The sequence below is a fragment of the Ctenopharyngodon idella genome, chromosome 16 (genome assembly GCF_019924925.1).
Source record: "Ctenopharyngodon idella isolate HZGC_01 chromosome 16, HZGC01, whole genome shotgun sequence".
NCBI lineage: Eukaryota > Metazoa > Chordata > Actinopteri > Cypriniformes > Xenocyprididae > Ctenopharyngodon > Ctenopharyngodon idella.
This window is the reverse complement of record NC_067235.1, coordinates 31,847,527-31,866,118: the sequence shown is the minus strand read 5'-3', so window position 1 is coordinate 31,866,118 and position 18,592 is coordinate 31,847,527. Positions and strand designations below refer to the sequence as shown.

The window sequence follows — 18,592 nt, the reverse complement described above, 5'->3', positions numbered from 1 at the left end:
CATACGACTTATACAATTCCTAGTCTACAGAAGTCATACAACAGATTTTGTGTGAGGAACAGACCGAAATTTAAGTAGTTGTTCCTTGGTAATCTTTCTCCTCAGTTTAATCTGGCGCCTTTGTGATTTACGCGCGCAAAACTTTTACGTAATCAACAGTCGCTCAGCACCATATAAGGAGCGTGTATTGGCAAATTTGAATGTGAAGTGAAAAGATGTTAAATAACGAAATAGGTCTAGTAAAATCTGCCATATATACAACTAAAATATAAATGATACCAGAATCAATAGCTGAGAATAACAGAATGGGTGATTCAATAAGGGGCACTTGTCACGTAATTTAACAAAGATTCAGTTAGCCATGATCAGATCAAGTCATTTTTTTAAATTTATAAAAAATAAAGAGACTGTTTATGAATTAATCGATTAAAATATCAAATGCTTTGAAAATGCCATTTTTAATGAAAAAATAAATAAATAAATTATATTAAATAATTGGCAGCTTTCAGTCCGTTGTGCTGAAATCACACGCGCGCGTTTATATGAATGCGCGTTCACGATGACGCACAACATCGCCGCGTGTGTCTCACCAGATCTGCTGATCCCTGCGCGAGAATGACTGCATATCTGTGCTCGTGTGTGTGAGGATGTTCACGGGCTCGATGGGCTGCGGGGGAAGCAGATCCGCCGCGATCGAACCCCGATATTACGAGAGCAGAGACACCGAGTCGACGTGGCTCACGAGCACGGACACGGAGACGCAACGGACAGCTGCCGGTAACGGAACCGGCGAGTGCGCGAGCGAGAATGAGAAAACAGCAGCAGCAGCAGCAGCTGCAGCCGGATCAGGTCAGACACGATCATCTTTATTAAATACAGACATAATATAGAAACTATAGAAATGATTAGTGATACACACCCTTATGAAAGTACCATGGTATTGCCATGAAAATATAAAATGGCATTCATGTTGTACCTTACTGTATATGAATATGGTAATCTGACACCCTCACTGAGGCCCATAATGTATAATACACAGAACAAATAGAAATATAGAATATATACCTAACAAATATTTACCACAACAGTGCCCAAATCCCATAGTTACTATGAACACTGTGGTAATTTGGTATTAGTCACGACTTAAAATTATTTAAAATAAGACAAAACAAGCGTTAATAATAAAATTATTTTGATTTACACTGTCAAGTTTGTTTTTTAATTTTATTTTAAAAACCAGAATTCCCACTGTCAACCTGGATATATTAATTTAAAAGTCATGTAAATGTAAAATCTTAAAATTTAATGGGCATTTTATAATGAATACATATTTTACTAGTTATGCCAAGCTCTAAAATATTTTATCGGGTAGAAATTGTGAGTAAAAATATTTTTGAAAATCTCTATTCTTAATTCTTATCCAGTAAATCATGAATGACTGGAAGAGCCTTGTAAATTTATTGGTTAAATAGAGTGGGAACCCTGAGAAAACTTCTAGAATCCTGAAATTTAAGTATTTTAATTTTATTTGTAATTATTATTGTTATTTTTTTCATTTACAGAAACTACAGTAGTGGCCAAAAGTGATGTCCAGCTTAGGAAAATTGACATCTTCACCCTTATTCAAATATTATAAAAAATGTGTTAAAGATTTTGTCAGCATATTGCGTAGTTGGTTTGGAGTCAATTGTTTTATTTGTGATAATAACGCAATGAAACACGCCAAAAGTGTGTCGACATTATTCTTGGCCAGGCTGTCATACAAAGAAATTATGAACGCATGCAAAAACAAGGGAGAACCAATGGAATATTAATAATAACTGATTATGTTGTAGCAAAGTCCCTTTAAAGGGATAGTACTCACTCTCAAGTTGTTCCAAACCTGTATGAGTTTCTTTCTTCTGTTGAACACAAAAGAAGATATTTTGAAGAATGTGTGTAACCAAACAGTTGATTAACTTCCACAGTATGAAAAAAAAAAATTCTATGGAAGTCAATGGGGACCAGAAACTGTTTGGTTACACACATTTTTCAAAATATCTTCTTTTAAGTTCCACAGAACAAAGAAACAAAACAAAATGAGGGTGAGTAAATGATGACAGAATTTTTATTTTTTGGTTGAACTATCCCTTTAAGGCTAGTCATTTCACTCTGCAGCCATCTTTGAAACACCTCAGTCATGCAAGTATACCAACTGGAGCGTCCAGCGGCAGCTGCAGTGACGCAATGACTTTACCAATTGGCGATTGGCTCTTTTATTTAGAAGGCGGGACTTATTCCACCATATTGCGCGTTACACCGTCTTTTATATCTAGTCTTTGATTGTAGTCAATGTATGCTTTTTCCTGTGAGCTTTGTTTTTCCTATGCATTTTTAATACGGACATTACTTTTAGCTACTACTGTAGGAGTGCCCATTGATTCAAATCAAAACTACAGCTAGGGAGCCTTTGGAGTCAAAACGTTTGAGATCCACTGGTGTACATGGCATGCATATGAAGAACTTCTGTGTGTTGTTGCTGTAAAGGTCAAAGAGAAGAGAAGCCCATGACAGGGACCAGAGGCTCTTCTGCTAAGGAGAAGAAGCTGGTGAACGCCGGCACACAGTGCGGCAGACGTGCAACGCTCACCGACAGCACCCAAAGGAGACCAGCGCACAGAGACGAGGTCAGATGAATCAACACTCATGGTCACATGTCATATTTTACCTCATAATCAAACAGACAGATACAGTTCTTAAGTGACTTTTACTTCATGCAACATATATTTCTTTCTTTTGATTTTGGGTTATATAGAGATGAGCTAGACCCTCATCCATTTATCTCCATCTATTATGATACACTGCCCGGCCAAATTTGGATTTAAATAGGCAAAAGCTTAAAGGGTCCTTATGATTTCACTTTTTTTAACTTTAGTTAGTGTGTAATGTTGCTGTTTGAGCATAAACAACATCTGCAAAGTTACAACGCTCAAAGTTCAATGCAAAGGGAGATATTTTCTTTTAAAGAATTCTCTGTTTAAGGACTACAACAAATGGCTGGTAGGGACTACAACGAGCTTCTTCCTGAGTTGGTGACATCAGTAACCCTAAAATTTACATAAACCCCGCCCGCGAGAACACGCAATAAAGGGGGTGGGTCCATGTTGGGCTGCTTTAGAGAAGAGGAAGAGTTGTTGTAGTAGAGTGTTGTTGACATGCCATCATTTTACGCCGGACTGCTTCACAAACGAGGGTCAATTCAATACTGGATTTGCACAAAAGATTAACATGACGGCACATGCTAGTCGATGAGTTGAATCAACTCCACAGCAACTACATAAATTTATCCACTAACCATTCAGAAACGTCCAGTTTCATTCTAAAAGTTGTAACTTCTTCCTGAGTCTCTCCATCAGTGTCCGACTCCGGTTTGAACAATGTAAGGCTGAACACCGTTACTGACAATCCTCATTTTGGCTGCGTGAGATTCTCCAGCTTTGTTGTTGTTGAGCAACCGAAGAGTGAGCTGTTACAGCTCCGCCCTCTTCTGGAAAGGGGGCCGGGAGCAGCAGCTCATTTGCATTTAAAGGGACACACACAAAAACTGTGTGTTTTTGCTCACACCCAAATAGGGACAAATTTGACAAGCTATAATAAATGATCTGTGGGGTATTTTGAGCTGAAACTTCACACACACATTCTGGGGACACCAGAGACTTATATTACATCTTGTAAAAGGGGCATTATAGGTCCCCTTTAAGAATTGAAAAGCTACACACTCCATCAATTACGGTTAGAAGAACTGTTGCCAAACATATAACATGCTAGAAACATAATAATCACTGCAATAATGATCCAATCATAAACTTTTAAGTATTTGCCTATTTAAATCCAAACAGCGACTTTGTTTTGGCCGGGCACTGTATATTATGCATCTTATCTCACCATGCAGTGGATCTTTATAGGCCGATATTCTTTTCTTGCAGGTTAAAAGTAAATCAAAGAAAATCGCTGAAGGGGTTAAAAGTGTCCGTCCGACTGTAAACGCTGAGGTGATGCCTTGACGCGAGAGTTTGTGGAAGAGCTGCTGCCGTCAAACACAATCACAGTGCCACAGTCTAATGAGGGACTTTCATTATAATTAAATGCACGTTAAATCAGATGGCAGATCTGATCTAGTTCCGTCTGTTTGTCTGCATGTAAACGTTGAGCGCTGGAGCAGACGGCGACCCTAACATGCTGCAACACGTGTCATTTTGAACTGGATCAAGCCTTTATAGAGCTGCATCTGTTTCTGAAGTACTCAAATGTTATTTATTACCCTGCCATTGTTCATGTTTAATATTTTGCAGGTATTATGTATTTCCATCAGTATTGTGCAGGTTAGTGATATACTAGTGCCTAATGAGTCTGTTTGATAATGCAGATATACAAATGTCTCAGGTTGTGATTGTATGAAATGAAGACACATTCAAACATAACATTGTCTTGTTCCTCCTGAATGGAATTTAAGCTGACTTATTTATGATTTAGTGAAGTAACATGTTTGATTTGAATCAGTCAATTTGTTCATCATAATTTTGACATTTTTTACATGGACGATGGAAAGGATTCCCCGAGTAAAAACAGCACAAGAATATTTTGATTTGATATTTTACTACAAAACTAAGCAATTGATTAAAAAGGAGCATAATAAACATTCTAAAATCAAATTTTCTTGCATCAATTTTACATCTTATAAACGACATTTATATTTCAACAATGTGTTTGTTTGTCTCATCCTGTACTGATATAAACATTGTAAAGTGTGATGATTTTACCAACAGGTGTCGCATGTGCATATCATATTTGACCCCAAAATCAGCTGAAATAAGTAAAAATAATAAGTGTATACAGTAAAAATGAATATGACAAAAGTCAATCTAATGAAGGGGAAAATCTACATAGAACAAAATAGAATAGAATGCTGTGATGTGTTTTAAAGCGAACATTAGGCTTCACATATAATAAATTACTTAAGGAATAACTGACTAGGGGCGGTTGAATTATTAGAAAATAATGCACACCCGAGGTGGTAATGCGGCCACCACGACGCGAAGCGGAGCATTAATTTCTAACAATTCAATGGTCCGAAGTAAATTATTCCGCTTATAGCCTGCTACGGTTACCACACCTCAAGACACTGTTCAGATGTTGTATTTCAAGACATTTGTCAGGTTTTTGTCCTTAAAACACTCTTGTGTGTGGGACTAATTTCTTACGCATCTCATCCCAAGCCTCCGTTGCAAATTCAAAAACGTCATTTCATTACTAGTAATGGAAGCTTGAGTCACTGATAGCAGAATAATACAGTTATTAACGCAGTTATGAGAGAGAGAGAGAGAGAGAGAATAAACATGTGAATTAGCCTACCTTAGTCTGTCTCTCTCACGGCAGCAGCAGTGTTTCTACTAATAGCGAAACTGTAAGTTTATCTACCTCAAAAACCGCGCAGTTATTACCTCGATGGTGAGAAATGTCATGTAGTTTTTAATTTGCTAAACTATTTTCCTGATTAAGTCGTCAGAGAAGCGCGGACAACACGTTTCTGTGCGAGTGTGTGTCCGTACTGTATGTGAGAGAGAGAGCAGAGCAGGCGCTTTCAGGACACAATAAAACGTATTTTGTGGCAAAAACCATGACAATAATTTGTCGTTTTTATCCTATTGTTTACTACATTTATTTGCTTGGTCGGTGTCGTTGTGGGTTTTGTTTATTTTGCGGTTGTAGGCTGTAAAGACCTTTTGAAATAACTGAAATCATTTGGCGAAGTGATATGAAACTGTGTAATGCGGTCAAGACCTGCCTAGAACTACTTTAGCCGTGCGTTTCCCTGAAAATAATTAGAACGTTCCATATGTCCCATTATTTCCATAACGCACCATAGAACGTTCGCCAACCAATCAGATTCGAGCATTCAACAGCCCCCATAGTATAATTATTTATAAATGAGTAAAATTCACGCCACAATTATTATTGTTTTTTTTTTTTTTTATTCTGTTGATCATCACTGGCTGAGAAAAATGAAAAAATGACAGTCATAGATCAAAGTACCATGTGGACTGTTTCTCATGCACGCACATTGCATCTGCTTTTTTATTTACATGTTGTTTTAGTTTTTATTACCTCAATGATGAGTCTTATGATACTCCAACGTGAGTCAGCAGTTTAAAAATCTACAGCATCTGTGCAGATGTTAAAATGCATGAGCAGTTTTACTGTAAACAGACACATGATTTGGGACTGTATATTAAATTGACTTGATATTGCAATGCTTAAAAAGGCAGTGTTTATAAGGCAAATGAATTGCTTTAAAGAAGGAATCAAGAGACACTTCAGAGCAAATGAATAAAACAGATTTCCTCACAGCTAATGAATAAAACAAACATCCTCACAATGGTGTCTCAGCAGCACTCATGCACATTGATATCAGTCTCTCTTCATTTCATACTGGATTATTGAAGGAAAAAGGCAACAAGATCTGGCTTCAGTGATTCACCAGCTACAAATGAGATTTTTCTATAAAATTAAACACTGATTGTTACATTATCAGAAGAATAAAAACAAAGAGGACAGAAACAACTAGAAAAATTATAAGTACTGAAAACATCAAATGAATATTATAAAACATTCCACAACAATGCAAGAAATAAACTATCAAAAAAGTGAGATCCAACGTATCAGCTGGTCCAAACATAAAAATACAATCCCCAGATAATAAAAAACGAGATAAAATAGCTCTTTTACAGATGATGCCTTCGCAAATAGTTCTCAAAAAGAAACTGACTGTAAATTAATGTTTGACCCCAAAACGTGTGATTGACAGATCAGATTTAAATGGGGAATGAGTCGAGATTGCATTGACCTTTGACCCAGATCATATGAAACGACACAATACTTCATTGTCCAAATGCTTGGGAAGATCTACTGAAATAATTACAGTTCCTGAATGAGATTTTGGTACCATCATCATCATCACCACCACAAAATAATCAAAAAATCTCTGACTGACATGATTAAAAGTTGTACATCCCAGAATATTACCTGACATATAAAGCATAAATTATGTACTAAAAATAAATCCAACTCTTAATGTTTATAAACCTGGACTGACCTCATCATGCCTGTCAATAAATAAAACGGCGCATACGGCTTGCAGGGGTACCTTGAATTATTAAAGTCAATCAACATACGCATAATTTACAGTCAAATCACAGAGATATGAATATCATGAGCTGTACAACTATATACACACCGCCAACATATACAAAAGTCACGAATAAAAAAAACGATCTCATGGTGTTTCTAACAGAATCCCAATTGATTTTCAGCTTCTGTGTTGAGTGACGTATTTGTGCTTATTGGTTTAAATGTCCATAAACGAGACACACATAATAAATTGTAAACCTTTATACATTTAAAGTCAACATGAACTCAAAATGGACTCTTATTACTTTCTTAATGCATGCTTCTGGTCTTATTTAGATCAATATGCAATGCCCACTTTTCTCGTCCCAGTCCTGCATTTTTCTTGTTGAATACCCTGGTTGCAAGTCATGAGACATTGAGAGATTGTGAAAGTAGTGATTATTCAGTGTATAGTTCAGCCCTAACATCACATTACGGACGTACAACGACTTGTGAAAATCGCATTCAAGCCGGAAAGAGGAATCACAGAGGACACCAGGTTTATTCTTGCCTATTTATAGAGAAAATCTTATTAACGGCAAAATGATATTTAGCGTCCCATTCATTGACAACCATATAAACATTAACCGGGCTATCTAGATAGTCAGCATGCTGACGATTCTGGAATTTTGGTCAAATACAGGCTATTTTCACTGTGTATAAAACATACTATAAGCTTCAAATCATTATTTACATTTGCAAGTATGCACTACTTTAATGACAAAACAAAGTGATGTAGTTGTTGTGGAAACAACTAATAAAAAAATAGTAGTCACATCAGAAATCATTGTTTCCCCCCACCATGTTTACAGTTTATGGCACGCCCAACTCGGAAACTTGGGTACACGACTTGAGAGTTCATTCATTTCCAATTTATAACTAGGAAAATATATGGAAATCATGCATTGGTAGATCTTAATTAAGACATAGTCATAATTATGAGATAAAAAGTCGAAATAATTTTGACTTTTTATGTCATAATTACACCTTAGTAGTATGTCATAATTGTGACTTTTTTATGTGATGGAAATGGGCTTTCATATTTAAAGGTGCAGTGTGTAAATTTTAGCGGCATCTAGTGGTGAGGTTGCGAATTGCGGCTCAGTCCACCGCTCACCCCTCCCTTTCGAAGCACAGAGAAGCTTTGGTGGCCGACACAGGACAAAGATGTCATCGTCTGAGACAGCAGAGAGCAATGAGCAGTTTGTCCATTTAGGGCTCTGTAGAAACATGGCGGCGCAAAATGGCGACTTCAATGTAAGGGGACCCGCGGTGTATGTAGATAGCAATGGCTTATTCTAAGGTAATAAAAACATAATGGTTCATTATGTAAGGTCTTTATACACCACTGAAAACATAGTTATGTATATTATATTGCATTTCTGTCAATACATCCTCCTAAATATTACACACTGGACCTTTATTCCCATGTTATCACCATTCTAAACCCTGCTTTTAACCCCGGGTAAGGGAACGTTTAACACCCAGGGTTATGAAACCCTGCTCTTTAGCACTGCTTTTTCGTTGTTAGCCCTGCAATGCAGTGGCAAATCAAAAATGGTCTTATTCAGGGCTGTGCAACTAGTGTGACCACACCAGGCCCTGCCCTTTAGAGGGCCCTTGAAGGCGATCATGAACGGACTGACCGAGGAGGCCCCACTTCCTCTAGTCTCATGTAGCCAGACCTTCAGACTGACGGCAGAAGTTCTGGACTCTATCGCAGCTTTCATTGGCCAAGGACCGCCCAAGAGGACATTTGCCTGACATGTAACGCAATCATGTAACGTTCTTCTTCCGTGAGGGGGCTTGCCGTCACGGCATTTGTTTCCGGGCGGACCGTTAAAGAACGAGACACACATGCCTCCCGGACATCCTGTAGAATTCAACCAACCAGATGACGACTTTGAAAATGTTTCCAGTTAAGTGTGCCATATGCATCAGACTTTCAGCCAACGGTCCTTGGGCGTGATGTCTCAGGCTGAGACTACACTTCCTCTAACTCGCACTGGTCCCTCCCTGCCCCATGCTCTTATTATTAGGAGATACCAGGGTCCGTGGCACTACCACTGGAGAAAGCGCAACGGCCAACTTGGATCACATGTGCCTTGATAATCAACCACATTACAGCCTTGTTGTCATTGAACTGAACCCTACCTGTCCCAATATTGTCTGACTGCTCTTTTAAAACAGCGGTGTAAGTCTAAAAATAGAACAATCCAAAATTTAATGATTCAATCAGGCTGTTGAATCATTAAATGATAAGCCGTTTTCCCACAAAAGCAGTGAAGCCTCTCCTCCATTGACATCCATTAAAAAAAACGGCCTCTGGTCTCCTTCCCTGCGTACCGCAGAGTTACGTTTTGCATTATGCTTGGAGGCTTGCCTTAAAGCGGCATTGTCCAAAATCTTGAAGTGTGAAAAATGCGGTGATAAGCCGCCTTTCCACTATCTCTGACAATCGCATATGGTTGTTGCATTTCGCCCCCTTGTGGCAGTCACACAGAACTTTGAAATTAGTAGTGAAACAGCCATTGCTTTCTATGTCATAATTATTTTTTATGCCATTATTTTGACCTTTTTTGTCATAATTTTAACTTAGTATGTCATAATTATGACTTTGAATGTCATTATTTCGATTTAGTATGTCATAATTTTGACTTAGTATGTCATAATGACTGTGAATTTCAATTTAGTATGCCACAATTTGTACTTTTTATGCCATATTTTTGACATCATAATGTTAAGTTTTTATCTTATGTCATAATTTTGACTTTTTAATCTGATAATTATGACTTTTTGTCATAATTATGATTTACCAAAGAATGACTTTTTAGTGGAAATGGGCTTTCATACAATCGCGTTGATTCCTATTGAAATGTCTGGATTTCGCCCACAAAATTCACCATACAATACTAGCCTAAACAGGAGCTCAACTTGAAACGCAAAATAAGATAACCCAGGATTGTGACCCAGGGTTAAATATTTCAAGACTGAAAAGGCCCTAATGAGTCATAAAGTTCATTAATTATAGCATAGAATAGAAAATGGCCCATGTGTGGAAGAACTTCTACACATCCATACGAGTTTATTGGCTCTGTACAACACGGCTTGACCGGTTCTAATCTATACAACTACAACAGGATGACATACGGCGTGATCCGCGTCTAAACCTCCTTGATGGTTCTCTCCGACGGCACGTATTCTGCGCCCTTCTCAGATGCCATGATGAAGGACTGAGTCTTGCGTTTCAAGCGGGCACGCTTGTTGGCTAGAGAGAGGCTGTGCTTGCTGGAGGCGATAATGTCGGAGATGAACTTCTTGCAGTCGACGCAAACCTCCATGGCGTTCCAGTCTTCCATCAGCTCTTTCGGGAGCTCAATTTCCTCCTGAGATGAGGACGACTGCCGAGTGTTCTTAGATAATCTTAGAAAGATGGAAAAGAAATGGTATTGTCAGAATTGTGAGATAATAAGTTGCAATTATATTTGATTCCATGGCGGAACAAGCTTCCACATTAGGCTGGGTTTTTGTACCTGGACATTGTGCGCTGAAGGCTGGGTCGATGGTGGCTCGTGCTGGGCTTCTCTGGCTTGTGGGCGGCCTTGTCCCGTTTCAGCGTGGACGTGGATGGACCCAGAGAGTAAATGGGTAGGCTAGCGTATGGCTTCGATGGCAGCCGCATCTAAAGCAACAGAAAAGGACTGTTATGAGTGCAAAATTACCTTCCATCAGCTTTTAATTTCCTGAAGGACAAAGAACAGAACGTTCCAAAGTACAGTGATGAGATTTACAGGACCACTGTGACCCTGGAAATGGAGTCACGTAGAGCTCGCCAAAAATAACATAAAATGAGAATTACATCAACATTTAATGAAGTTATGTGAACATGAACAGTATGTACAGATCATGACTTACTTTTTTACAGCATTGTGAACACACAGGCCTGCAAAGATCAAGAACAAGATGATACAGCACCACTAAAAATTAGTTTTTGACTTAGTACTTCTGTCTTGGTTTCTATTAAAATATGGATGGCAGGTTATTTATTACCTTTTACAAAACTGACAGGTGTAGGACCAGGTAAAGAAGGAAAATCGTTTCGTTCGGCAGCAGAAGCACAGCTGTGAAAAGAGAAATATCAATGAGTTCCTGAGAGTCATACTCAGTATTTACAATATATTTGCAATGATTTGAACATTGTATATATGGCAATGATTTTAAAGCATATGTATTTGTCCGTTAAGTTTGTGCCATTAGCTTCATGATTCTTCCTCGTCTTATGACTTGTATGAGACTGTTCAGTGTTCATATTTTAATAGTGTTTGATTTATACTTCAGAAGTAAAAACAGTTCAAGTTGGTAAGTTTGATTGATTTCTCTGAATCAGTTCAAAATGTCTCTTTCAGTAAATCGATTCATAACTGTGATTCAGCGATTAGTTAATTTCAACTCTCCAAATGATAAAAGAATTCTTTATGTGGCATTTATCATGTATCAAAATGTTTTAGTAGGATATATTGAATATACACACTACCATTCAAAAGTTTGTGGTCAATAAGATTTTTGTTTTTGTTTTTGAAAGAAGTCTCTTCTGCTCACAAAGGCTGCATTTAATTTGACCAAAATACAGTAAAAACAGTAATATTGTGAAATATTATTACAATTTAAAGTAACTGATTTCTATTTTAATATATTTTAAAGTATAATTTATTCCTGTGATCAAAGCTGAATTTTCAGCATCATTACTCCAGTCTTCAGTGTCACATGATCCTTCAGAAATCATTCTAATATGATGATTTGCTGCTGAATAATCATTTCTGATTATTATCAATGTTGAAAACAGTTGTGCTGCTTCATATTTGGGGAAACTGGTACATTCTCTTCAGGATTCTTTGATGAATAGAAAGTTCAAAAGAACAGCATTTATTTGAAATAGAAGTCTTTTGTAACATTATAAATGTCTTTAAAGGCACAATATGTAATATTTTTGGATTAAAATATCCACAAACCACTAGAACAATGTTATATATTTTGTTGACTTGTGTACTTACATTATCCCACATATTCCAAGAATGTTTAAATCCAGAGAAATAAGCAATTTTAACCAGGACACAGGACCGTGTCCGTGCATCGCCTATCAATGATATCATACCTGCGTTGCCCTAATATCGATCTATCTTACTGCAGTGTGCAACAAGTGTCTCATAGCAGCTGCCGAGCGAACACAGAGTAGCATTATAACAACTTTCAACACACAAATGTATCTAGCATGATTAAACAACACTGCGTTACCCCACATACACTTGACGGGAAGAAGTGGAAGCAGCGACCGCAGCATAATAAAAGCTCCACTGCTCTCGAGTCATGTGTTGCGCTCGTCTCTCATTAGCAATCACTCCAGCGGCCTCGTTCTGCTCCAACACCCTGCTTCATACTACAGTAATTTTAATAAATCTTTAATACATTAGCTCATCCATTAATATGATTTCTGCCCGAGTCCCGTCAGATTCTTTTCCACCAGCTGTAGACGTGAAGACAAATCCGCGAAAGCAAGGCATCATCAAGCTACGCCTTTGTTTTGAATAAGCGATCTCTAGTGGCGAAAAACTACATATTGTGCCTTTAATTCATCCTTGCTGAATTAAAGCTCTTACTGAGTCCAAACTTTTGAGCAGTAGTGTATATATTTTAAATATTGCTGTTCATGACTGTTTTGTTATGCTGACACATATAAATGAAAATGATTAAATATAATTCTATAATAGTTAAATACAATGCAGAAAACATGCCTTGATTATATTTTAATTAAATTTCTACTGTTTACTTTAAGCATTAAACCTTTTCAGTCTACTTGATTGCAATGACTGTTTTGCTGACATGATGCTTCCTCTCAATGGTTGCAATAATGCACTAATAAAAGAAGTTCCCACCTTCCCCTTCTTCAGGGCATTGTAGACGTCTTTGTACTGCTGAAACTTCTCCAGTTCAGCTTTGACCAAAACCTGCCGAATGTGCATCACTTCCTCCACCGTCAGAGCCAGACACTCCACCGGGAAACAAAACTCCTCCTGTCCAAAACATTGGCCACACATTACCAGAGACAAAACTACAGCAGCAATGCCGCCCATCGGCCTCTCCAGAGCCACAATACCAAAGAGAAACATGGTGTGCAGGGCATTTCTGGGATATTGAAGCCACTGCAGCATTCAGACATTCAGATTAGTATACTAATATATGCCACTCATACCAGTATGTATATAAAGTTTCACTTAAAAAAGGCAAAATAACCATGTTTTTTTCCAAAATGATAAGTAGATGCAACTCATTGTGTAAAATGATTAGGTCATTTGACAACAGTGTAGCATAAAACTGCTTGAAACGTGTTGCATTATTTGTTTCTGTTAATGACCCAAAGCTTATGACTGAAAATCGGCTGAAGGGACGGCTGCAAAAGTGACAGAGGATGAAGGAGGAGTCTGTCAATGTTGCTTTCTTGCTTACTAAGGATTTTGAACTGTGCCTGGAGGGAGGCAGGAACTGGCGCACACTAGTGGGCGTTTCCTTCTCGATAGAGTGACGGCGCTGGGTGGGCTGGCGGCGCTCCGGCTGTGGTGTGGACGAGATGGGCAGGAACATGGGTGGAGCTGTGAGAGAGGACGATAAAGACCCATTATTTATCAATTTTACCGAAAAAATTTACAGTAACTGGCAGGTAAGCACATTGTGATACTGTGCATTTGCATTAAGATGAACTAATCACATCGGAAAGTTGACATAAATGACCTCTGGTTGCACTGTGAACGACTCATAAATGAACACTTGCTTAGTAAACAAGGCTATAAAATGTTACTTGCTAGTTTGCCAGGGAACTTTATTAAGAGCTGCAATATAACGAATGCTTTAATCTAATTTTAAAAATGATAATCTGGTCCCAGATATGAAGTGGAGATCTGTTGAGTGTACATTATCCTTCTCATTTAGCAAATAAAAAATAAATAAAGGACATTAAATATTGGTTATTTAGTCATTTTATTATTATATCATATTATATTATATTATATTATTTATTATTATTTATTAAGATTTATTTTTATATTTTCAGTTTTCATTTTAATTTTTAGCAATTTTATTAGTTTCTATTTTCTATTTACCATTATTTTTATTTCAGTTTTAATTTTAGTAATTTAAGTATATCAACTTTAACTTATTTATTTTTCAGTTTAAGTTTTCCATGTAATATTTATATTTTAGCTTTATTTCAATGACCAAAAACATTTTTTAATATTTTTTAGTTTTAGTTGACAATAACAAGACTGCAAGAAAAACATTTTTAGGAAACTAGCTATCGTGAACATCAGTCAAATATACAGTTTAGCAACATTATAAAAATATATTTGACCACAGAACGCTTTTGTTTTATTTATGATAACGCAATGAAACATGACAAATTGTGCGAACATCATTTTTGGTCAAGCTGTCATACAAAGAAATTATGAACACATTCAAAAACAAGAGAAAACCGACAAAATATTAATAACTGATTATGTTGTAGTCAATGTATGCTTTTTCCTGTGAGCTTTTTGTTTTCTATGCATTTTTTTGCATAATAAAATAAAACCTGTAGCTGTAGTTTTTGCCTTTTATGCCAAATCATTTTGTCAGATAAATACCTTAACCTCAAGTTTAGTGTTTTATTCAACTCTCATATCATAAATACTTAAAAAAAATATAAAATATTTTCCTCATATTTTGATGGTTTAATCAAACTTGTAGGGTCATTAAAAATCAATATTCCCTCCAGACATCATCTTTGGCCACTACTGTATTCCAGAGAGCTGTGTAAAAAAAGTAACCCAATTGACCCTTCGCCGGGATTTTGATTGAAAAACGATCTAACCAATCATAACGCTGAATCCGGCATTTTGTCCGACAAAGCAGTCAGAAGTTAGAAGATTAACCTCAGTGGACTTGAACTTGAAAAGTGGTGTTTACTGACGTCTTTCCGCGTTTGAAACAACATTCTGTCTCATGTTCATTCATGTTTATTTGATGATATAAATTAACTAGTAGGAAGAGATGATTGGTTCACGAGCTGATTGAACTGAGGCGCTACAGCAATCTGTCACGACACATTAAAGAGCCACAAAATTATTGTTCGAATTTCTTAAAAAATTATACAGCTTGAAAGCTGGGACTGTTTCATATCATAAGTAACCTGCTCTGTCTTGTCTGTCGACGTGTTGTCAGTGTCCTCTTTGCTCCGCGATGTATTTTTCACTCTGTGTGGCGTGACAGCGTCATGGATTATCAGACAAAGCAACAGTAACTAAGGGGGGCGGGTCTTTGCGAAGGGTCAATTGTCATCATTTTTTAAAATAAAAATGCAAAAAAAGAAGAAAGACTCACTTTTCTTGCCCAGGACAGATTCTGGTGATGTGTCATCCACCATGGATGTAGAGATGCTGGAGCAGCTGGCCGACCTTTGACCTACGGTCTCATCCTGAGTGAGATAACACATCACTGAAAATAAGTGGCTTATTTATAGATTATATGGCCAAAAATGATGTCCATAAAAATCCTCACGTCTGAATCGGAGCTGTCCAGTTCAGCCAGTGTCGGTGCTTTAAGCCTTTTCCTCTGAAACCCGCCAGAACCTTTCTGCTGAAGCGACACTCCATTGGCCAACGACAGCGTGCTGGAGGCCTTCCGCGCCCCATCAGAGGATGACACATCTACAGAAAACAGCACAACACAGTTACATGAAGAGCAAAACACACATACAGACAGAGAGCTTTAAAAAATAGCTTATTTTGACAGAAATGATGATTTCTAAAGTAAATTGTTTTTGTAAGGTAAACTACACTTTTTACAGTGTTACAAATCAGTCAGACATTACAAGGAAGCATACTTTTCAGATTTTTATGTCTATATTTTTGCATTTTTTAATATTGTTTTGCATTTCTTCTACAACCCGAATTCCGGAAATGTTGGGACGGTTTTTAAATGTGAATAAAATGAAAGCCAAAGGACTTTCAAATCACATGAGCTAATATTTTATTCACAAGAGAACATAGATAACATAACAAATGTTTAAATGGAGAAATTTTACAATTTTATGCACAAAATGAGCTCATTTCAAATTTGATGCCTGCTACAGGTCTATGACGAAGCCATGCTGTTGTAATAGCTGCAGTATGTGGTTTTGTCCTGCTGAAATACACAAGGCCTTCCCTGAAATAGACGTCGTCTGGAAACCTTTATATACCTTTCAGCATTCATAGTGCCTTCCAAAACATGCAAGCTGCCCATACCGTATGCACTTATGCACCCCCATACCATCAGAGATGCTGGCTTTTGAACTGAACGCTGATAACACGCTGGAAGGTCTTCCTCCTCTTTAGCCCGGAGGACACAGCGTCCGTGATTTCCAACAAGAATATCAAATTTGGACTCGTTTGACCATAGAACACTTTTCCACTTTGAAACAGTCCATTTTAAATGAGCCTTGGCCCACAGGACACGACGGCGCTTCTGGACCATGTTCACATATGGCTTCCTTTTTGCATGATAGAGCTTTAGTTGGCATCTGCAGATGGCACGGCAGATTGTGTTTACCGACAGTGGTTTCTGGAAGTATTCCTGGGCCCATTTAGTAATGTCATTGACACAATCATGCTGATGAGTGATGCAGTGTCGTCTGAGGGCCCGAAGACCACGGGCATCCAATAAAGGTCTTCGGCCTTGTCCCTTATGCACAGAGATTTCTCCAGTTTTTCTGAATCTTTTGATGATGTTATGCACTGTAGATGATGAGGTTTGCAAAGCCTTTGCAATTTGACGTTGAGGAACATTGTTTTTAAAGTATTCCACAATCTTTTTACTTTCACAGCTCAGCCCATCTTTACTTCTGAGAGACTCTGCCTCTCTAAGACATCCCTTTTATTATCCTTTTATTAGCTAATCATGTTACAGACCTGATATCAATAATTAGTTGCTAGATGTTCTCCCAGCTGAATCTTTTCAAAATGTCTTGCTTTTTCAGCAATTTGTTGCCCCGTGCCAACTTTTTTTGAGACCTGTAGCAGGCATCAAATTTGAAATGAGCTCATTTAGTGGATAAAAGTGTAAAATTTCTCATTTTAAACATTTGTTATGTTATCGATGTTCTATTGTGAATAAAATATTGGCTCATGTGATTTGAAAGTCTTTTAGTTTTCATTTTATTCAAATTTAAAAAACGTCCCAACTTTTCCGGAATTCGGGTTGTATTTCACAAAATCTGAGGTGTAATATACTAAAAAAAAAATGGTATAGGATTTACTTTAAGAAACTTTTCACTCAGAAATTGCTGGTAAATTTCCCAAATAATTACAAAGAAACGGCAAATAACACTGAATTAAACATGAAATTTTTAAGTAGAAAGACTAGTATTTACTTGTAAAACATTTACATCGAAAAATAATTTTTTAAAGTGCAGAAGTTTTGAGCAGCTCCTAAAACAACACTACCAGAGTCAATAGAAACTGTGTAATCGGCACAATCTACTAATGTTGGTCATTTGTTCTTATACATGATGTTGAAAGTGTTTCTCTGCATTAGGAGTGAGTCACAGGCATCAGAAACAGAGCCAACACAAGCATGTGAACAAAGCAAACACAAGCACCGTGAATGAACGTGTGACGTAAAGACAAAATATCAAACAGACTATATCACATACAGTTGGATCCAAACCTCTGAGACCGCTAGTGAAAATGTTTCTAAACATTTGGTACATTTAGTGTGTCTCTCTTGTGCTTTAATGACAGCAGCACTGTAATGACATGAACAAAACCCGATTATCATGTTCTCCGATATGATTTGACATGATCCAAAGAGCCTGTACAAAAAGTCTGTACAAAGGTCACATGGCCAATGTCACTCATTTTGATTAGTTACAAAGAAATAGAGCACCATCTGTCTTAAAGGGGACTTATTATGCCCTTTTTCAAAGTCTTGATTGTTTTTGGGCTCTACTAGAAAAGGTTTTCATGGCTGAATATTCAAAAAACACATTATTTTTCACATATTTGACTAATAATGTAAGCCCTGCACTGATCAGTCAACACATCATCACATGAGTAAATCACATCTTCACATGTGTTAATCTACTTCACCTTCATATGAATCAGTAACCCTATAATTATTGAGTTGCATAATTGATCTACTTCCCATCGGGCATGTTTCAGTGTGCTTGTTAAGTCGTGACGTAAGGAATACTGTTTCCGGGCCCAAGCCTCTACTTGTTTCATTTGAGAATACTATCTCAACATTGTTTATGAGCACTATTTATTCATAAAACACATTTAAGCTAAGCTTTTAAAAACTTACAGTCTAATCCCAGACAACA

General features: G+C 37.3%; 1 protein-coding gene and 1 long non-coding RNA gene across 3 annotated transcripts in view; one reads left to right on the top strand and one right to left on the bottom strand.

The window, feature by feature from the left end:
• Positions 1-524: 524 nt before the first annotated feature.
• LOC127497661 (uncharacterized) lies at positions 525-2,668 on the top strand. Its single transcript, XR_007925600.1, has 2 exons — positions 525-849; positions 2,527-2,668. It is a non-coding gene; the product is annotated as an uncharacterized LOC127497661 (long non-coding RNA).
• A 3,320-nt stretch (positions 2,669-5,988) lies between these two features.
• Positions 5,989-18,592, bottom strand: part of spire1b (spire-type actin nucleation factor 1b) — a 33,576-nt gene continuing 20,972 nt past the window's right edge. For both annotated transcript variants that reach the window (XM_051866314.1, XM_051866315.1), the window contains 8 exons: positions 15,790-15,938; positions 15,613-15,706; positions 13,708-13,850; positions 13,137-13,274; positions 11,257-11,327; positions 11,122-11,149; positions 10,740-10,888; positions 5,989-10,629 (listed from right to left, as the gene is read on the bottom strand). In XM_051866314.1, coding sequence (XP_051722274.1) covers positions 10,371-10,629; positions 10,740-10,888; positions 11,122-11,149; positions 11,257-11,327; positions 13,137-13,274; positions 13,708-13,850; positions 15,613-15,706; positions 15,790-15,938 — 1,031 coding nt within the window. In that variant the 3' untranslated portion in view covers positions 5,989-10,370. The remainder of the gene's footprint in view (positions 10,630-10,739; positions 10,889-11,121; positions 11,150-11,256; positions 11,328-13,136; positions 13,275-13,707; positions 13,851-15,612; positions 15,707-15,789; positions 15,939-18,592) is intronic.